This window comes from Culex quinquefasciatus, chromosome 3 (assembly GCF_015732765.1).
Source record: "Culex quinquefasciatus strain JHB chromosome 3, VPISU_Cqui_1.0_pri_paternal, whole genome shotgun sequence".
NCBI classification, from domain to species: Eukaryota; Metazoa; Arthropoda; class Insecta; order Diptera; family Culicidae; genus Culex; species Culex quinquefasciatus.
The window spans coordinates 51,699,434-51,720,156 of record NC_051863.1 but is presented as its reverse complement, the minus strand read 5'-3'; the positions used below and the strand labels follow the sequence as shown (position 1 = coordinate 51,720,156).

Genomic DNA, 20,723 nt, shown 5'->3' with positions numbered 1-20,723 from the left:
CTGGAGTTAAGATCTACGAGTCTACCACCGTAACAAGCAAGAGGTCGTCGGATTTTGACCCCGGATCATGTGCGTATAGCATCAGTGGATATGGTAGACTACTATGATGTAATGGGATGTCCATGGTCATCCAAGGACTCCCTGGAGTTAAGATCTACGAGTCTACCACCGTAACAAGCAAGAGGTCGTCGGATTTTGACCCCGGATCATGTGCGTATAGCATCAGTGGATATGGTAGACTACTATATGAATGTAATGGGATGTACATGGTCATCCAAGGACTCCATGGAGTTAAGATCTACGAGTCTACCGCCGTAACAAGCAAGAGGTCGTCGGATTTTGACCCCGGATCATGTGCGTATAGCATCAGTGGATATGGTAGACTACTATATGAATGTAATGGGATGTACATGGTCATCCAGGACTCCCTGGAGTTAAGATCTACGAGTCTACCACCGTAACAAGCAAGAGGTCGTCGGATTTTGACCCCGGATCATGTGCGTATAGCATCAGTGGATATGGTAGACTACTATATGAATGTAATGGGATGTACATGGTCATCCAAGGACTCCCTGGAGTTAAGATCTACGAGTCTACCACCGTAACAAGCAAGAGGTCGTCGGATTTTGACCCCGGATCATGTGCGTATAGCATCAGTGGATATGGTAGACTACTATATGAATGTAATGGGATGTCCATGGTCATCCAAGGGCTCCCTGGAGTTAAGATCTACGAGTCTACCACCGTAACAAGCAAGAGGTCGTCGGATTTTGAACCCGGATCATGTGCGTATAGCATCAGTGGATATGGTAGACTACTATATGAATGTAATGGGATGTCCATGGTCATCCAAGGACTCCCTGGAGTTAAGATCTACGAGTCTACCGCCGTAACAAGCAAGAGGTCGTCGGATTTTGACCCCGGATCATGTGCGTATAGCATCAGTGGATATGGTAGACTACTATATGAATGTAATGGGATGTCCATGGTCATCCAAGGACTCCCTGGAGTTAAGATCTACGAGTCTACCGCCGTAACAAGCAAGAGGTCGTCGGATTTTGACCCCGGATCATGTGCGTATAGCATCAGTGGATATGGTAGACTACTATATGAATGTAATGGGATGTCCATGGTCATCCAAGGACTCCCTGGAGTTAAGATCTACGAGTCTACCACCGTAACAAGCAAGAGGTCGTCGGATTTTGACCCCGGATCATGTGCGTATAGCATCAGTGGATATAGTAGACTACTATATGAATGTAATGGGATGTCCATGGTCATCCAAGGACTCCCTGGAGTTAAGATCTACGAGTCTACCGCCGTAACAAGCAAGAGGTCGTCGGATTTTGACCCCGGATCATGTGCGTATAGCATCAGTGGATATGGTAGACTACTATATGGATGTGTATGGATATACATGGTCATCCAAGGACTCCCTGGAGTTAAGATCTACGAGTCTACCGCCGTAACAAAAAAGTGGTCGCCGTTTGGCTAAAGTGGTAAGCAAGGACTTTTGTTACATCGATTGTAGATCTTAACTCCAGGGAGTCCTTGGATGACCATGTACATCCCATTACATTCATATAGTAGTCTACCATATCCACTGATGCTATACGCACATGATCCGGGGTCAAAATCCGACGACCTCTTGCTTGTTACGGCGGTAGACTCGTAGATCTTAACTCCAGGGAGTCCTTGGATGACCATGGACATCCCATTACATTCATATAGTAGTCTACCATATCCACTGATGCTATACGCACATGATCCGGGTTCAAAATCCGACGACCTCTTGCTTGTTACGGTGGTAGACTCGTAGATCTTAACTCCAGGGAGTCCTTGGATGACCATGGACATCCCATTACATTTAAAAGCAGTCTACCATATCCACTGATGCTATACGCACATGATCCGGGGTCAAAATCCGACGACCTCTTGCTTGTTACGGCGGTAGACTCGTAGATCTTAACTCCAGGGAGTCCTTGGATGACCATGTACATCCCATTACATTCATATAGTAGTCTACCATATCCACTGATGCTATACGTACATGATCCGAGGTCAAAATCCGACGACCTCTTGCTTGTTACGGCGGTAGACTCGTAGATCTTAACTCCAGGAAGTCCTTGGATGACCATGTACATCCCATTACATTCATATAGTAGTCTACCATATCCACTGATGCTATACGCACATGATCGGGGTCAAAATCCGACGACCTCTTGCTTGTTACGGCGGTAGAATCGTAGATCTTAACTCCAGGGAGTCCTTGGATGACCATGGACATCCCATTACATTCATATAGTAGTCTACCATATCCACTGATGCTATACGCACATGATCCGGGGTCAAAATCCGACGACCTCTTGCTTGTTACGGCGGTAGAATCGTAGATCTTAACTCCAGGGAGTCCTTGGATGACCATGGACATCCCAATACATTCATATAGTAGTCTACCATATCCACTGATGCTATACGCACATGATCCGGGGTCAAAATCCGACGACCTCTTGCTTGTTACGGCGGTAGACTCGTAGATCTTAACTCCAGGAAGTCCTTGGATGACCATGTACATCCCATTACATTCATATAGTAGTCTACCATATCCACTGATGCTATACGCACATGATCCGGGGTCAAAATCCGACGACCTCTTGCTTGTTACGGCGGTAGACTCGTAGATCTTAACTCCAGGGAGTCCTTGGATGACCATGGACATCCATACATTCATATAGTAGTCTACCATATCCACTGATGCTATACGCACATGATCCGGGGTCAAATCCGACCTCTTGCTTGTTACGGCGGTAGACTCGTAGATCTTAACTCCAGGAAGTCCTGGATGACCATGTACATCCCATTACATTCATATAGTAGTCTACCATATCCACTGATGCTATACGCACATGATCCGGGTCAAAATCCGACGACCTCTTGCTTGTTACGGCGGTAGACTCGTAGATCTTAACTCCAGGGAGTCCTTGGATGACCATGGACATCCCATTACATTCATATAGTAGTCTACCATATCCACTGATGCTATACGCACATGATCCGGGGTCAAAATCCGACGACCTCTTGCTTGTTACGGCGGTAGACTCGTAGATCTTAACTCCAGGAGTCCTTGGATGACCATGTACATCCCATTACATTCATATAGTAGTCTACCATATCCACTGATGCTATACGCACATGATCCGGGGTCAAAATCCGACGACTTCTTGCTTGTTACGGCGGTAGACTCGTAGATCTTAACTCCAGGAAGTCCTTGGATGACCATGGACATCCCAATACATTCATATAGTAGTCTATTATATCCACTGATGCTATACGCACATGATCCGGGGTCAAAATCCGACGACCTCTTGCTTGTTACGGCGGTAGACTCGTAGATCTTAACTCCAGGGAGTCCTTGGATGACCATGGACATCCCAATACATTCATATAGTAGTCTACCATATCCACTGATGCTATACGCACATGATCCGGGGTCAAAATCCGACGACCTCTTGCTTGTTACGGCGGTAGACTCGTAGATCTTAACTCCAGGAAGTCCTTGGATGACCATGTACATCCCATTACATTCATATAGTAGTCTACCATATCCACTGATGCTATACGCACATGATCCGGGGTCAAAATCCGACGACCTCTTGCTTGTTACGGTGGTAGACTCGTAGATCTTAACTCCAGGGAGTCCTTGGATGACCATGGACATCCCATTACATTCATATAGTAGTCTACCATATCCACTGATGCTATACGCACATGATCCGGGGTCAAAATCCGACGACCTCTTGCTTGTTACGGCGGTAGACTCGTAGATCTTAACTCCAGGGAGTCCTTGGATGACCATGTACATCCCATTACATTCATATAGTAGTCTACCATATCCACTGATGCTATACGCACATGATCCGGGGTCAAAATCCGACGACTTCTTGCTTGTTACGGCGGTAGACTCGTAGATCTTAACTCCAGGAAGTCCTTGGATGACCATGGACATCCCAATACATTCATATAGTAGTCTATTATATCCACTGATGCTATACGCACATGATCCGGGGTCAAAATCCGACGACCTCTTGCTTGTTACGGCGGTAGACTCAAAGATCTTAACTCTAGGGAGTCCTTGGATTACCATGGACATCCCGAAGTACCCATAGACCTTTGAGAAACATAAAATTTTAGTAAACAAATATATTTAAAAAAAATGTTTTTCAAATATTTTAATTTTAAACTTTTAATATTTATTTTTATAATCGTACAAAAAATGCTAGCTGTGGACCCCCCGATCTTGACAACTTTTTTATTTATTTGTATTGGTTGTTTCCGTTGTGCTTAAAGGAAATGGCTATGCACCAGGCGCCTCCATATTTTTGTAGATGGCTCATATAGTTGGGAGGAGACGCAAGTTTTTTTTAAATTGTTCGATTTTTTTATGTTAAAAAATTTACCACATTCGCATCAGTCCGCGTGGACATAAAATCAAATTCTGTCGATTGCATCGGATTCGGGGATGCCTTTTCTCTGAGGAACCGATGAGATATCGTCAATCCCTTGACACAAGTTTTGTTTTGTCGAGTAGTGTTATTAGAGGTAAAATTAAAGCTTTTTTCTGACATAAAAGATGTTCCCCTTTTTTAGATGTAATTTAACCATGTTTTTTTTTTTACTGTGTACATAACATATCAAAAAATTGTGAGTTATGTTTTCAATAAACCAAGATACGCTTTTTTGAAAATAAAAACTGGGTTTTTCGACACGCCACGGGAAAAAAGGGAAAATGACGAAAACGGCAAAACATCAACTTTTTTTTTGCTAAAACTGCGATAACTTAAACATTTCGGCGATGATGACCTATACATGTTAGGATACTAAAATTTGCGTATTTCAATTACGAAGACAACTCTAAAGTAAACCTAAATATTCATGAAAGTTTACAGAAAAAACTCATAAAATATATTCAATATTTTCCAAGATTATTTGTCTAATTAAAACCCTATACCCTCACTTGTCGACATCTAAAAATTTTAGAAAAATATATTTAAAACAATCAAGTTTACCGCAGAATCCATCCAACCTCGCCTGAAACCACGAACCACACAAACCGTTGCTGGCCGCAGCTGTCAATGAGTGTTTTACATTTTCCCACCTAAATGGGATTACTCAACCCCCTCCAAAGTGTATAGTGAGATGAGCATAGCTCTTTTTTTTTGCATTTTCCCCCCCGTGAAACTTTCTCGTCCGGAAAATTTATGGCGTTTTTCAGCGCGCCCCGTGCAACTTGCTAGATTTATTATTTGCTCGTGGCCATTTTTCGTCCGAAATACAATCTATTAGGTTTTATCCCGCGTGTAGAACCCCTCGGCAGCGACGCGATCCGCGTCCGGGGAGGGAAAAGTTGGTTGGCCCGAAGTTCATTTCGATGTGTCCACTATTCCGTCATTCAACGGAACTCAACGGTGGAAACTTTGATAATAGAAGGGAAGTTTGTGTACTGCTAAATGAACTCGTCGATTGTTTGGCCATTTTTAACGAGGGAGGATTTTTTTTCCTTAAATCTAATATTATTTAAACAAATTTAAAATAAAGATGCCATAATATCTGTGAACAATGAATAAATCTGTAAATATTTGAGAACCTCAGCACCACAACCGGAGCGAATCCCGTATTCCATTAACCCTGCGAATCCTGCTAAGCAGACGACTCGCGTTAAATTATGCAACATTTGCATTGCAAAAAAACAAAGTTTTTAAACTTTTATTCCGGATTCCTCCGGAATCCCCGTCATGGTTACACTTCTATGGTTGCCGAGAAAGTGGAAAAGTGTCGGGAAAACAACCTTTAGCTATGGTAAAAGCTTTCCCATACCACTCATAGAGTCTCGCAATGAACTTAAATAAAGCTTTTAACAAAAAAAAAAAAAGATGCAAAGGTGGTGTCACAGCAGGGACCAAACCAATTATTTGGTAGACACGCGAAGAGTCTGTCAGAGGCGTTTAAAGAATAGACGATACAATGTTTTCAAACTCAGACGTTCATGTATTATTACAAGCAGCGATGGAATAATCATCATCAAAAGAAAATCATTGGACGTTCATCAAGAGAAAAAATCCGAAGGGAGCATGGCGCTCCTCTCTCGCGCACGAAAGATCGGTAAAAGGAATCTAAAAAAATCATCATCTTGATTATTCGGCGGAACATCTTTTTCACTACTAGTGTATCGTCACACGTCGAAATATGACCTGTCACATTTTGTAGATGGGCAATGTGTGTAAACAAGGTGAAATAAATATTTTTAAGTGGTGCTGACAAAGAAATTCGTAATAAATCATCAGCAGATTGATTTTCTTTGAGAAGTTCGGGAGCGATTTTCTTTTGCGTGATTTGCCTCCTCTCTTTTTCACTGGTGAAGAAAGTTCGCAAGCGAAATTGATTTTTTTGCGATTATTCCATCCCTGATTACAAGCGAACTTTAAGCAACGATCAGCTTCTGGTTGATGGCATGACCGACCAGCGGAGCCACATGGACCGATCCGGGGTTGGCCGCCGGAATCGCCGCTCCCAGGCAGTTGTTGTATCCGTAGCCGTACGGAGACGCCAGCGGAAGTCCCCACGGCTTGACCTTGACAACGTTGGCCTGGACCATGCACAGTGGTCCAGATCGCAAAATTAAGTGGAAAATGGATTTTCCGAAAATGGTGAAGTTTTGTAGCTTTGGTGTCTTGAGAAGAGTTGTTGCAAATGGAAAGGGGCAACTTTTGGTTTGGTTGAAAATTAGGGTGGTTCACGATTAGGGTGATTTTGAAAATCTAACTTTACAGGAATATGTTTGGGATTTTTCTAGAAAGTTGTTGGGCTTGCCAATTCAAGCAACTTTGTCAAAGACACCAAAATTTTACCTCGTAATCTATGCCTTTTATGACCAAATTTATAGAAAAAATCTGAGCAAAACTTCAACTTTGACTTAAAATATGACCAAAAATCGTTTTTTCGATACTTTGACTCAATTCTGAGGGCAGATTCCGATTACATGGAAAAACATATATTTGAACAATTTTCGAATTTCGTTAGGGTGGTCCCATATGGTTTTCCCTTGAATATTAGACTTTTTCAAATGAATATATCTCGAGTTTAAAGAAAAACACCTCTGAGATTTTTAAAGCGTGCTAGATCTCCTCTTTCAAATGCAACCTGGTGCTTAAAATTTTGTTAGCGCCTTTTCGAGATATTTAAGTTTTAAATTTGCATCTTTTTTACCTTAAAATGGCTGTGACTTTTGACCCTTAAGGGTGCACAGCAACGAAGGAAGTTGTTGTCTTCTTATTCCAAAATTGACAAACTTACGGACCCAATCCTGCAACAACGGGATTGTAAAATTAGTCAAACTTTGTTGTAAATTACTTTGTGGACAGTACTTTAGGGGATGAATAAAAAAATATTTCGATAGTACCCGTATTTTTGAAAATACTAAAATGTCTGTAATAAAAATCTGGGTGCAAAAGCTGTCGTTGATGTGCACCGTTAAGTCCAAATTGACATGTCAAAAAATAAAAATGTTCATTTTTTAGAGCTCTAAAAGTGCTCCGAATAACACTTTTCTCTAAAACTTATCCTGAATTGCCACGTTCAAAAAACAGATTTTTGATAGTTTGCTCAGATGCTTTCTATAAATTTGGTCATAGATTGCATAGACTACGAGATAAAATGTTGGTGTCTTCGACAAAGTTGCTTGAATTGGCAAGCCCAACAACTTTCTACAAGACAAAAAAAATCCCAAAAATATTCCTGTAAAGTTAGATTTTCAAAATCACCCTTATCGTGAACCACCCTAATTTTCAACCAAACCAAAAGTTACCCCTTTCCATTTGCAACAACTCTTCTCAAGCCACCAAAGCTCCAAAACTTCACCATTTTTCGGAAAATCCATTTTCCGCTTAATTTTGCGATCTGGACCACTGTGCAACGGTCTTTCCACCGAGGCCGTAGGGGAGAGGGGGTAATATGCGCCCCCTAAGGGAAAACTGTGATTTCTCAACCATTACAGCATTACTTTGGAAGAATTTTGCTCGATGTTCTAAAACAACTATTATTCTTCGTCATCCATGAGAAATAGTCTTAAAAAACCTCAAAATTGTTCGAAAATATCAAATTTCTAAAAACATTTTTGATTCATTTCAAACAACCAAGCGGGGCAATATGCACCGCAACATTGGGGCAAAATGCACTACAACAACGGGGCAAAATGCACCGGGTAAAAGTAGTTTTCACTAGTCACCACTAGATGACACCGCTGTTTTTACAAAGGAGCTTCATAGCGGTGCATTTTGCCCCGACCACGCTTTTTGCAGAAAATTTAATTAAAAATGCATTTTTTATGTTTTTGGACTCATCTATCTACAGAATTATGAAGATTATTGCAAAAACTATATACCTCAACACTTACATTATCAATAAAAGCTTTTTATATTGTCCAAAATTCATAATGAAGGTTCAATTAAAATTAGATGAAAACACAACATTTGCAAATAACTTGAGCTGTTTCTATACTGCGATGCTCAAATTTTTCCAGCATGGTTTAGCAATGTTAAGCTTCCAATTTCTATGATTTTTCCCCGGAAAATTCTTCCAAATACCGAGAAAAGCAGGGGGTGCATTTTGCCCCGGGGGTGCATATTACCCCCTCTCCCCCTACCAGTTGTTGGTGTAGCCGTTGGAGTAGGTCGTCAGCCACGCCGCCGAAGACCACTGGTTCACTCCGTACAGGTAGTTGTTCAAACCGTTCCAGGAGTTGAGGCCGTTCCAGCTTTTGTTCGACGAAAAACTTAACTTCTCTTGTTTTATGTTTTTCTTGTTTTTTTATTAGTATTTGATTTTGTATTTATCTTGTTTAGTTTATGTTTGTTTTTGGTAGTATTTGGCTTATATTATTCTACCACCTGATATAATTACATTTTGCCTATCTAATTTTTTCACGTTTTTACAATCACTTTTTCAGTTTTTTGCTTGTTTTTCACATTGTCTGCTATAGGATGGCACCATCATAATTTAAATTGTAAAAAAATGCGTAGAGGCATAGCCTGCATACTTCTTTTTGCTTAAAATATAGGAAATTTTAGCAAAAAAACCCAACCAAAGTTGACATTAAAAAAAAACACATTTTTTAAAACATTGGCAAATTCACATAAAACAAGTAAAACTTCCAACCCTAAAATTTTCTAAAATTTTAAGAGTTATACAATCAAATTTTTGGAGATTTTTAGATCGAAACCCGCTTAGAGGCGGGGTTAGGTTGTAGAGGGTTAACATAGAGATTCATTGCAATTACTCCACTGACTGATATCATGTTCATGTCCTTAAAGCAAATCCTAAAGGTCACCGTTCCATTTGCAATAATAACCTCTAAGCCAGTGCTTCATTACGGTCGCACTATATTGAAGTCTTCCAAGAAAGTACCGTCCCATTACCATAACCCGTGGGTGCGGTGGACAATTTGTGTCCAGACCATCAGGGAGGGTCCCCACGACGATGATGGTGATGACAGCGGAATAATTACCCACATCTTAACTGCTGGTCTCACACACACACAGACGACATGTCTTTGAATGTCGTCAAACTGGCAACAAGGATCTTAACATGGTTCTCTTGCCTTGAACTGTCAAAGTTGGTCACCGTCGTGCTTTCTGGACACACGTGACTCTTTGACGTTTCATCATACATGGTTTGACACACGTTAACAATTACAAATGTAGCTTAACTGAGAAAACAGAATTTTGCTAGATTTACAAAGCGATGCATGTAAAATTACACCAAATGGCGCCTAACCTCGAATCTACGTGCGACAAACTTGAACCAAGACGACGCGAAGAAGCATTTAGAACCGGAAAAGAAGAAATCCTCAAAGTGTTTACCCAGAATGGAGACGGATATGTGCCCCGGGACCGATAATGTCACCAGTTTGAGGTTTGGCCGTAACAAAGCTCGAGTGCTAAAATTGCGCTACAACCTTTCGAGGCAAAAAAAAAACTCGGAGTGTTTTCAAGGAGTCGAAGCCCGGGAAATTAATCCCCCGGGTGTGGAAGGAAGTCGTTTCGGAGCAGACTACTCTATTTGCTCGAATGGAGCATCGAACGGAGTCCCAAACGGGAACGGGCAGAAACTACGTACTTGAATGCATACTTTGGGATATCTAAAACTGTTACGTCGTTTATGAATGCAATTCCACGTTTCATGCGGCACACCACAGAGTGATGATTCGTGAGCAGAAGTAAAAGTTTGTTCATTATTTTGCCCATCTCTCGAAATGCCACATTCTGCTGAAATTGGATCCTATTCTGGGCAGAAAGTGCCACTTAAAATATATATTAAATGGTACAGCTCGAGCTCTTACTAAAATACGTTCAATCATAAGATATTGATTTGAAAGTTTTAGAGTGGTTTAGTTTGCTTGGGAAGTGAAATACTTGAATGTCTCAGCGTTGCCTCTTGCTGCAGCAGCACATTTCAAGCAGCAATAACAAGTTTAATTTCAAACCTTTTTCTGCAGTTATTTTTTATTACTTTTTTAACGTTAAGGGTGATGTGCTTCACAGTTTCAAATACATGTAACTTTATTCACGAACAGATAATTGGGTAAATCATAAGCTAGTATTTTAATCATCAATCATCAAATTGATTAAGGTCCTTCAAGTACCTTTCTAACGATTATGGTAAGATGTTTTCTGAAGTCAGTTTCAATGTCTCTAATAATTTTTGATTTTTTTATTCGGCGCACTTTCAATAATGCAAATTTATTCCATATTAGAACCATCCATAAACCACGTGAATACTTTAGGGGAGGGGGGGAGGTTTTGCGTCGTCCACGCTCCATGCAAAAAAGATTTTGTTTTGTATGTACAATTGTCCACGAAGCAGGTTGGGGGGTCTGAGATTACCAAAAAATTGGCTACGTGGTTCATGGAAGATCTATTCAATTTTCTTTGCATTTTTTGATTTGGATGTTACTTTGTCCTTGAATTCGCTTTTTCGATAAAAGTCTCCACCCAATGTTGGGTATAAAAAAAACAACTTTTTCTTGTTTGTCGTAAAATTTTTGTTAGTTTTTCTTTTTTTAACATCAGCAGTGCTTTGAAAAAAAAGTTCGACTTCTAAAACATTTTGAAAGTTGATTTTCATTTTAAAAAACCTATTCTTGATTGTCAAAATATTTTTTGAGTTTTTCCATTCTTTCAAACATGAGCTGTTTTTCAAAAAAAAATCGACTTCAATAATATTTTTTATGTTTTTTTCAACAAAAAAATCTATTCTTGACTGTCGTGATGATTTTGTGAATTTTTCCACTCTTTTAAATATTAACGATTCGTTTTTTTAAATACCACTTCTTAAATATTTTGTAAGTTTTTATTTTATCTATAAAAAACGTTGGAATATTTTAGAGACTTTAACATTCTTTCAAACTAAAATTTTAATAGTTTCGAAAAATTAAAAAGTCTTGCTTTTTAAATATTAATGCAAGTTTTCTGTCCTTTTTCATTCTCTCTTTCATGGTCACAATAGATCCTAAGAAAAATCTGACTTCAATAACATACAGTATGTAAAAAAAGTATTGACACCCCTTGGGCACTATGCACATTTTGTGATGAAACATGTAACAATTAAAAGTTTGACAGAAACCTAGTACTACGTTTTGTTCAGAAACTCTTGCCGAACATTTTGCTACAAAAAGCTCATGAAAAGATGTTTTCTATAAAAAGTTATATAACAAATACTATTACAAAAATCAAGAAAGGTGCAAAAGAAGTTTGTACAACTTTCGAAAAATTAACATAAATAAAGTAATTTGTTGACTAATCACCATAAATCCAGTCTCCCAACTCCAAATAGGCATCCTTGACTGATTAAAAAAATAATTTGGGTTGAATATAAAGTTTACTAATAACTTAGTATAAAAGTTTATATAACTCTGGAAACTCTATATAAAACTTATCTAAACTTAACTTTGCAAACGTTTAATTCTACTAAATGTCAATATATTACCATAAAATTGCTAAATAAACATTCTGGAGTGGGTATAACACCGTTTTGGGGGTCTTTGTATCGATAGAATAGATTTTTCGTTGGAATTTCGTACCAACCCGGAATTACGTCGTCGGAAAATCCGCCGGCATCTGAGCCGGTTCACAATTCACAAGTCAACCTATGTGGCATCGGAAAGGGCATAAAATTTCCGATCTTTTGATACCCATACATCTAGGTTTTCTATAAAACCCACGTTTTTAAATACCTGGGCAAAAAGTAAAGTTGATCCATGAGAGCAAAAATTACGAAAGTCCATACATTTTTGGCAGGTTGCCCAAACGAAACCATAACAACATTTTTGCCTAGGTATTTAAAAACGTGGGTTTTATAGAAAACCTAGATGTATGGGTATCAAAAGATCGGAAATTTTATGCCCTTTTCGATGCCACATAGGTTGACTTGTGAATTGTAAACCGGATCGGATGCCGGCGGATTTTCCGACGACGTAATTCCGGGTTGGTACGAAATTCCAACGAAAAATCTATTCTATCGATACAAAGACCCCCAAAACGGTGTTATACCCACTCCAGAATGTTTATTTAGCAATTTTATGGTAATATATTGACATTTAGTTGAATTAAACGTTCGAAAAATTAAGTTTAGATAAGTTTTATGTAGAGTTTCCAGAGTTATATAAACTTTTATACTAAGTTATTAGTAAACTTTATATTCAATCCAAATAATTTTTTTAATCAGTCAAGAATGCCTATTTGGAGTTGGGAGACTGGATTTATGGTGATTTGTCAACAAATAACTTTTTTATGTTAATTTTTCGGAAGGTGTACAAATTTTTTTGCACCTTTTTTGATTTTTGTAATAGTATTTGTTTCATAACTTTTTATAGAAAACATCTTTTCATGAGCTTTTTGTAGCAAAATGTTCGGCATGAGTTTCTGAACAAAACTTAGTACTAGGTTTCTGTCAAACTTTAAATTGTTACATGTTTCATCACAAAATGTGCATAGTGCCAAAGGGGTGTAAATACTTTTTTACATACTGTAGCTGTATATGTAAAAAAAAACCATCGTATTTAATTATATTTTAAAAGACAAACCCCCTCTAATCCCCCACCCCTCCTCTTTCTAAAAGTCTCCAACAATCTGGGGGCAAGTTTTTATTCAGAAGACCTCTAATTTTTTTAGAATATAGAAGTGAAAATAAAGAAAAACGTTCAAATCACCTTTTCATAGCTGCTAATCAATATTTGTGTATTTAGGCTCAAATCAATAGTTTTTTTTTGCAAATTTTTTTTTTTAATTCGACCATTTGTCCATTCGATTATTTGGCATTCGACCTTTTGTAAATTCGACCATTTGGCATTCGACCTTTAGTAAATTCGACCGTATGTCTTTCGACCTTTTGCCATACATTCATAAATACAGTACTTGTTCGGTAACTGGGCTGAACGAATAATGCCGAGGGGACCACCAATGCATGTTATATTCTTAATAAAAGATGGAAATAAAGGTTACCGTAAACTGGGGTGACTTTGATAGCCCGGGGTGACATTGATAGAAATTTGATTTCGCCACTAATTTTAATACATCCAATGTAACAGTCACATTTTTGCATATATGTTCGATAATAAGCTATCCCTTAATGCTTACATACCTAAAATTCCTAAAATTACTTATTGAAAGAAAAGCATCCCCTGAAAAAATAATTTTTAATAGCTGCGAAAATTTTCTACAATGCTCTCCCTGAGGGTTTGAAAACTGGATAAAATGTTTCTGAACTACAGCCCCACAAAGACTTCGAATTTATGAAATGAGTTTTTTTTCTAGTTGTCAACTAATAAGCCTGTTATTTTTAAGTGACGTCTCTGAAACTATTGGTTCGATTGTCAATGTTTAAAAATGAAACTTTTGTGAAAATGTAGTTAAATAAAAACAATTTTAAAATTTTAAAATCAAGAATAATTTAAGAACAGGTCAACAATAAGATCATTTTTCTTATTTCTAGATTACTTTATTTTAAACATCGAATAAACGGTGAGAATCCGACTTTTTTTCAACATTTAAAAAAAATCTTCAAAAATTCATATCATTGGAACTAGATTAAGCACCATCATGCACTATGGCTCAAAAATGTATTTTTCTTTGTAAAATATTTGCAACGGCCAGTGTTGCAAATGAGTGATAAAAAAACTATCATTTGATTATCTCTGCACCAAAAACACCAGATAGTGTAGCGATCGTCACCACACAGTAAAAAAAAAACATGGTAAAATTACATCTAAAAAGGGGTACATATTTTATGTCAGAAAAAAGCTTTAATTTTACCTCTAATAATGTGTTACATCTGGCAGACGCTATCAAAAAATATCTGTAATCCTAAAAAAATATCAAACCGGCGATAGTTATATCTAGCTTACTAAGTCCGCGCCCCAACCCGCACGGCCAACTCGCCGCTGTGAAAACTGGTCGATCAAAGCCAATGTAGCTCTATGTGCTCCGTACATTGTATACTGTATTTACTGCATATACGGTACATAGAGGTATATTGGTACCCCTTTTTAGATGTAATTTTACCATGTTTTTTTTTACTGAGACCTTGTGAGATCTCTTCTTATGTCTCGTGATTCATAGCGATGGCATCCTCTCTCTATCATGTCTCTCCTTTTCGCGACTATTCGCTCTCACCGCTGAGTCTCTCAATCTCTCCGAAAACTGCAATGAAAGAACGGCGATTATGAGCCGCCCATGCATTACGTCCCCAAAAACTGCGCTTGCAAAATTGGTTTTGTGACGGCTTTTGTGGTTGAACGTTGCTGCGGTGGGATGATCGTGAAAGTGGGAATGAGAGAGAAAAGAAGAATGTCAAACGCGAGTGTGTAACCACAAAAACGTGCTCGGCTATGTTCGGCGCTGAGAGCATCAACACGGAGAGAAGAGCATTTGTAATTGGGGCATAATATCCATTCGTGATAATTGTAGTTGCTGAGAGCTGATAGTTTGATAGTTGCCAAATCAGAGATATTAAAAAAAATAATTTAACTTGAATACAACTTGTTGAAAACAAATGATTTAAAATTATGAACACAAGGCAAAATGATCTGAGTTCCATCATCAAATGTAAAACTTTATTTTCACGAAAAAATAAGCTACACTCTAGGAAAAATATTTAAATACCAAAAATCATGCAGGTTTTTTGAATCAAAAGCAAAATAACAGTCGAGTAAAATCCACATGAGAGCAAGCCCGACACATTTTCCCCCAGCTGGAATCATCGCTTTTCCCCGAGCTGGAATCATCGCAAAGTATCCAATTTAAAAGGTCATCATCACGACCCGTGAAAACATACATCAACGATTCGAGAACGAGGGCGGAATCCCCACGTGAAATGAAAAAAAAAACGGGAAACTTTGTTTAATCATTTAGCAGCAACGGAGAGTGAAAAAAGAAAACTTTTTAATTGGCCAAACCGGTGGCAACCGGACAGAACCCCGAGAAGGGTTCGGAACTTTTGCTTTTCGGACCTGGTTTATTTTCTCTTGGGATCACCTAGCAGTTAAAAGAAAATAATTAAAAAAAATCATCACAAAATTTTCCTAACAATTGTCATTTTCTGTCACTCTTTTTTTTTCAGCAAACGGACAAGTTTGTGCCGTCCTACGAGACGGTTTCGTTCGCCGTCAAAAGCATCTCGCAGCAGTTCAACTGGACTGAGGCAACTTTGTTTGCGCCAGGTAAGTGAAAGCCGCCCCTCTGTTTCGGACCATCAAGAGAGAAGGAGGAAAAAAGAAAAGCCCGGAAAGATTAAAACTCAAGAGAGAAGAATTTGGGCGGGGTGGAGGGGGAGAATTCTCGCGCTCCTCAACTCAATGAAAGCTAATTTAAAGTCAATTTTTCCGGCCCGCGAAGCCAACTGAGGCCGAGTTTTATGGCTTTGGCAGAGCTGTGAAAAGATTGAAACGCGAAAGTTTTGGCTCATTCATTATCATTTCTTTTTAATGAGTAATGAGTAATGAGTAATGAGTAATGAGTAATGAGTAATGAGTAATGAGTAATGAGTAATGAGTAATGAGTAATGAGTAATGAGTAATGAGTAATGAGTAATGAGTAATGAGTAATGAGTAATGAGTAATGAGTAATGAGTAATGAGTAATGAGTAATGAGTAATGAGTAATGAGTAATGAGTAATGAGTAATGAGTAATGAGTAATGAGTAATGAGTAATGAGTAATGAGTAATGAGTAATGAGTAATGAGTAATGAGTAATGAGTAATGAGTAATGAGTAATGAGTAATGAGTAATGAGTAATGAGTGATGAGTAATGAGTAATGAGTAATGAGTAATGAGTAATGAGTAATGAGTAATGAGTAATGAGTAATGAGTAATGAGTAATGACTAATGAGTAATGAGTAATGAGTAATGAGTAATGAGTAATGAGTAATGAGTAATGAGTAATGAGTAATGAGTAACGAATTATGAGTCATGAGTCATGAGTCATGAATAAGGACTAATTACTAAGGACTAAGGACTAAGGACTAAGGACTAAGGACTAAGGACTAAGGACTAAGGACTAAGGACTAAGGACTAAGGACTAAGGACTAAGGACTAAGGACTAAGGACTAAGGACTAAGGACTAAGGACTAAGGACTAAGACTAAGGACTAAGGACTAAGGACTAAGGACTAAGGACTAAGACTAAGGACTAAGGACTAAGGACTAAGGACTAAGGACTAAGGACTAAGGACTAAGGACTAAGGACTAAGGACTAAGGACTAAGGACTAAGGACTAAGGACTAAGGACTAAGGACTAAGGACTAAGGACTAAGGACTAAGGACTAAGGACTAAGGACTAAGGACTAAGGACTAATGACTAAAAATAGACGATTGAGAAATGAGAAATGAGATATGAGAAACGAGGAAATGAAAAGAAGTAGGGGAACTATACCCTTTCTCAGCCTATTTCTATTATTGGCCTATCAGCACTTTGATCATGAATTACAGCTTTTATAAAGTGTTTTTGACTGTTCCAAAGTAATAAATAGCTCAAATAAAAGTGAGCAAGCAACTCTCCATTGTTGATACATCTGAAAATGTTGATTTAATAGCGGAAAACGGCAAAAGTGATGAGAATCGGTCGAACGGCTTAGAGTGATTAAAATGGGTATATTTCCCCTATGTGTAATAAATAAGTCTCTAGAATTTTCCAACACTGCCCAGCCGCCATAATTTCGGTTGGTTCTGGCTTTTTGAATTACAAATTCCTTGGCGTACGCTTTCGGAACGTAACCGCCCGTCGCCGCCGCCGGTGAGAAAGTATGTTAAGGAGTTTTAGGCGGGCGCGCACGAGGCAATACGCCTCGATGGAACACGGCAATCGGATTTGGAACGCTTCTCTTGGATGGGAAACTTGGCTGGACCCGGATGATAAAAATAGATTAAGCACCTTAGATCTGAATGATGAGGAACTTTACAAGTTGTAGATGAGTTTTATTTTTGAAGATTTTTTTTATATTTTGGGATGAGTTTTTTTCGTCAAAGGTTGTTAAATTGAAAGCCGTGCGAAAATAACTTGTTACAAAATTCATACACTAATTAAATTTTATTGGACCACATGTAAACTATTTTCAATATAAACAATGCCTTCTAATTGGAGGTACTGTATACAATAATTTTTTGACCAAACAAATACACGAAAATAGTGATTACGGCAAATCTGACAATCGATGAAGTAATTTTCGTCCTAAACAATTATTTGTTAGAATTTAATAAAATATGGGTAATTTCAGCAACAAAATTAGTAAGCTCTGCAAAAATTTAAGCAAGCTTAGAGAGTTTCAAGCAAATTCTGCTTAAAATTTATCTATCGTTTGTTGTATTTGCCTTAAGAGGCAGTATTTGTAGATTCTGCTCGGTAGAGGTCGTATCGAGGTATTCCGATTTGGATGAAACTTTCAGCGTTTGTTTGTCTATACATGAGATTTACTCATGCCAAATATGAGCCCTCTGCGACAAAGGGAAGTGGGGTTAACCGGGCATTAAAGTTTGAGGTCCAAAAAACATAAAAATCTTAAAACTTGATCAATTCCAACTCCCTTAGCTGCATTCGAAAGGTCTTTTGAAGCACTTCAAAATGTGCTATATACATTCAGGATTAGTTTGACTTTTTCTCATAGCTTTTTTCAAATTAGTGTTAAAAATAAGTTTTTCTCATAGTTTTACGATTTTTCCATAACAAACATTTTTCAACGTTAACTTTTGCGTTGTAGGCCAACAAAACGGCACTTTTTGGGCAAAATTTTTACATATGAGCAATTCTCTGAGATTTCGGGCATTCGATTTTTTTTGTATTTTTTAATCCGGCTGAAACTTATTTGGTGCCTTCGGTATGCCCAAAGAAGCCATTTTGCATCATTAGTTCGTTCATATAATTTTCCATACAAATTTGGCAGCTGTCCATACAAAAATGATATGTGAAAATTCAAAAATCTGTATCTTTTGAAGGAATTTTTTGTCGATTTGGTGTCTTCGGCAAAGTTGTAGGTGAATATGGACTACACTGAAAAAAATAATACACGGTAAAAAAATTGGTGATTTTTAATTTCACTTTTTGTCATTAAAACTTGATTTGCAAAAAAACACTTTTTTTATATGTTTTAGAGGACATCAAATGGAAACTTTTCAGAAATTTCCAGAATGTTCAAAAAATCTTTGACCGAGTGATAATTTTTCAACTTCATTTTTCAAAGTAAAATCGAATTTGCAATCAAAAAGTACTTTAGTGAAATTTTGATAAAGTGCACCGTTTTCAAGTTAAATCCATTTGTAGGTAACTTTTTTGAAAATAGTCGCAGTATTTCGATTTTTTAAATAAGTGCACATGTTTTCCCACTTCTGAAAAAAATATTTTTGAAAGGCTGAGAAAATTCGCTATATTTTGCTTTTTTGAACTTTGTTGATACGACCCTTAGTTGCTGAGATATTAACGTCGATATCTCAGCAACTAATGGTTCGATTTTCAATGTTAAAATATGAAAAAGTCGTGAAATTTTTAGATCTTTTCGAATACAATATTTTCAAAAGTTTAAAATCAAAACTAACATTTCAAAAGGGCCAAACATTCAATAAAACGCCCTTTTAAAATGTTAGTCTTGATTTAAATATTTTCAAAATATTTTTTTCGAAAAGATCGGAAAATATCAAAAATGTTTCAAATTTTAACATTGAAAATCGGACCATAAGTTGCTGAGATATCGACATTAGAAAATGGTGGGTTGTTTGGGTGAGACTTAGAAAACATCCATTTTCCTTTTTATAAACCTTTGCATGGCATCAGCAACTAAGGGTCGTATCAACAAAGTTCAAAAAAGCAAAATATAGAGAATTTTCTCAGATTTAAAAAAAAAATTTCTTAGTTGGGCAAACATGTGCACTAATTTATTTTTTTAAAAAAATCAGTATTGATTGAAAAATATATAACTCTGTCAAAGATTTTTTGCACAACCTGTAAATTTCTGTAAAGTTGGCATTTGATGTCCTCTAAAACATATCTTAAAATGAAAAAAAATAAAAATAGTGTTTTTGCAAATCAAATTTTAGTGACAAAAAGTTAAATAAAAAATCACCATTTTTTTTTCCTGTGTACCATTTATTCCAGTTTAGTCCGTATCCATACCTACAACTTTGCCGAAGACACCAAATCGATCAAAAAATTCCTTCGAAAGATACAGATTTTTGAATTTTCATACGTCATTTTTGTATGGAAAGCTGCCAAAATTGTATGGACAAACTAATGATGCAAAATGGCTTCTTTGGGCATACCGAAGGCATCAAAAAAGTTTCAGCCGGATTAAGAAAAAACAAAAATTAAAATTGAAGGAAAAAGACCGATTTCGTAGAGAATTGCTCATATAATAAAATATGGGTTATTTCAACAACAAAATTAGTAAACTCTACAAAAATTCAAGCAAGCTTAGAGAGTTTTAAGCAAATTCTGCTGATATTTAAGTCAGGACAAAAATTTACCTATCGTTAGTTGGATTTGCCTTAAACAGTCTTTGCATGTAGCAAATTTGTTTATATGTTCAAAACTCGATAAATACTAGAAAAAAAAAATTCTCCTTAAAAACAATCATCTTCAACCATTAAAAAAAAAACAATTTTTTCATCTGAGCAATTTTTTTACTTTTCGATTTTTTTTATTTTAGTTTTTTGAAACTTTTATTTGTTTTTTTTTTCTGCCGCTTTGATTTTTTTTATTTTTGTTTTTTTTTTGTTTTAGTGGTTTAAAAGTGCCAACTGTAGAGCTTAAGTGCATAACGGATGTTCAAAGAACTTCTTGAAATTTTCTCATCTGTTTTCCTCAAATTTCCTTACAAATGGGCAAAAATATGAGTTTTAAACGCTTTTGAAATGTGTGCCTTGATATTGAAATTCAGAAAAAGTTTCATTTTCAAATTGTTTCAAATTTTTACATTGAAAATCGCATAAATATTTTACAAAATGTCATCGATTGAAAAAAATAGGGTTGGACTTCACAATATGTTTTTTTTTCTGATTTGCATTCTTTAAAATGCAAGTTATCAGCAACCAAAGACAAAATCTGCATCATTGAAAAAGTGAAGGGAAGTAGGCTATTTGAAAATATTTCTCAGAGATTGACGAGGATGGATTTTTATTAATTTGAATTAGAC

The 20,723-nt window shown here is 37.1% G+C and overlaps 1 protein-coding gene across 1 annotated transcript in view; it reads left to right on the top strand.

Moving 5' to 3' along the window:
* LOC6049252 overlaps nt 1-20,723 on the top strand; it is a 180,072-nt gene that overhangs the window by 16,954 nt on the left and 142,395 nt on the right. The window contains exon 3 of the mRNA XM_038260789.1: nt 15,670-15,769. Coding sequence (XP_038116717.1) covers nt 15,670-15,769 — 100 coding nt within the window. The remainder of the gene's footprint in view (nt 1-15,669; nt 15,770-20,723) is intronic.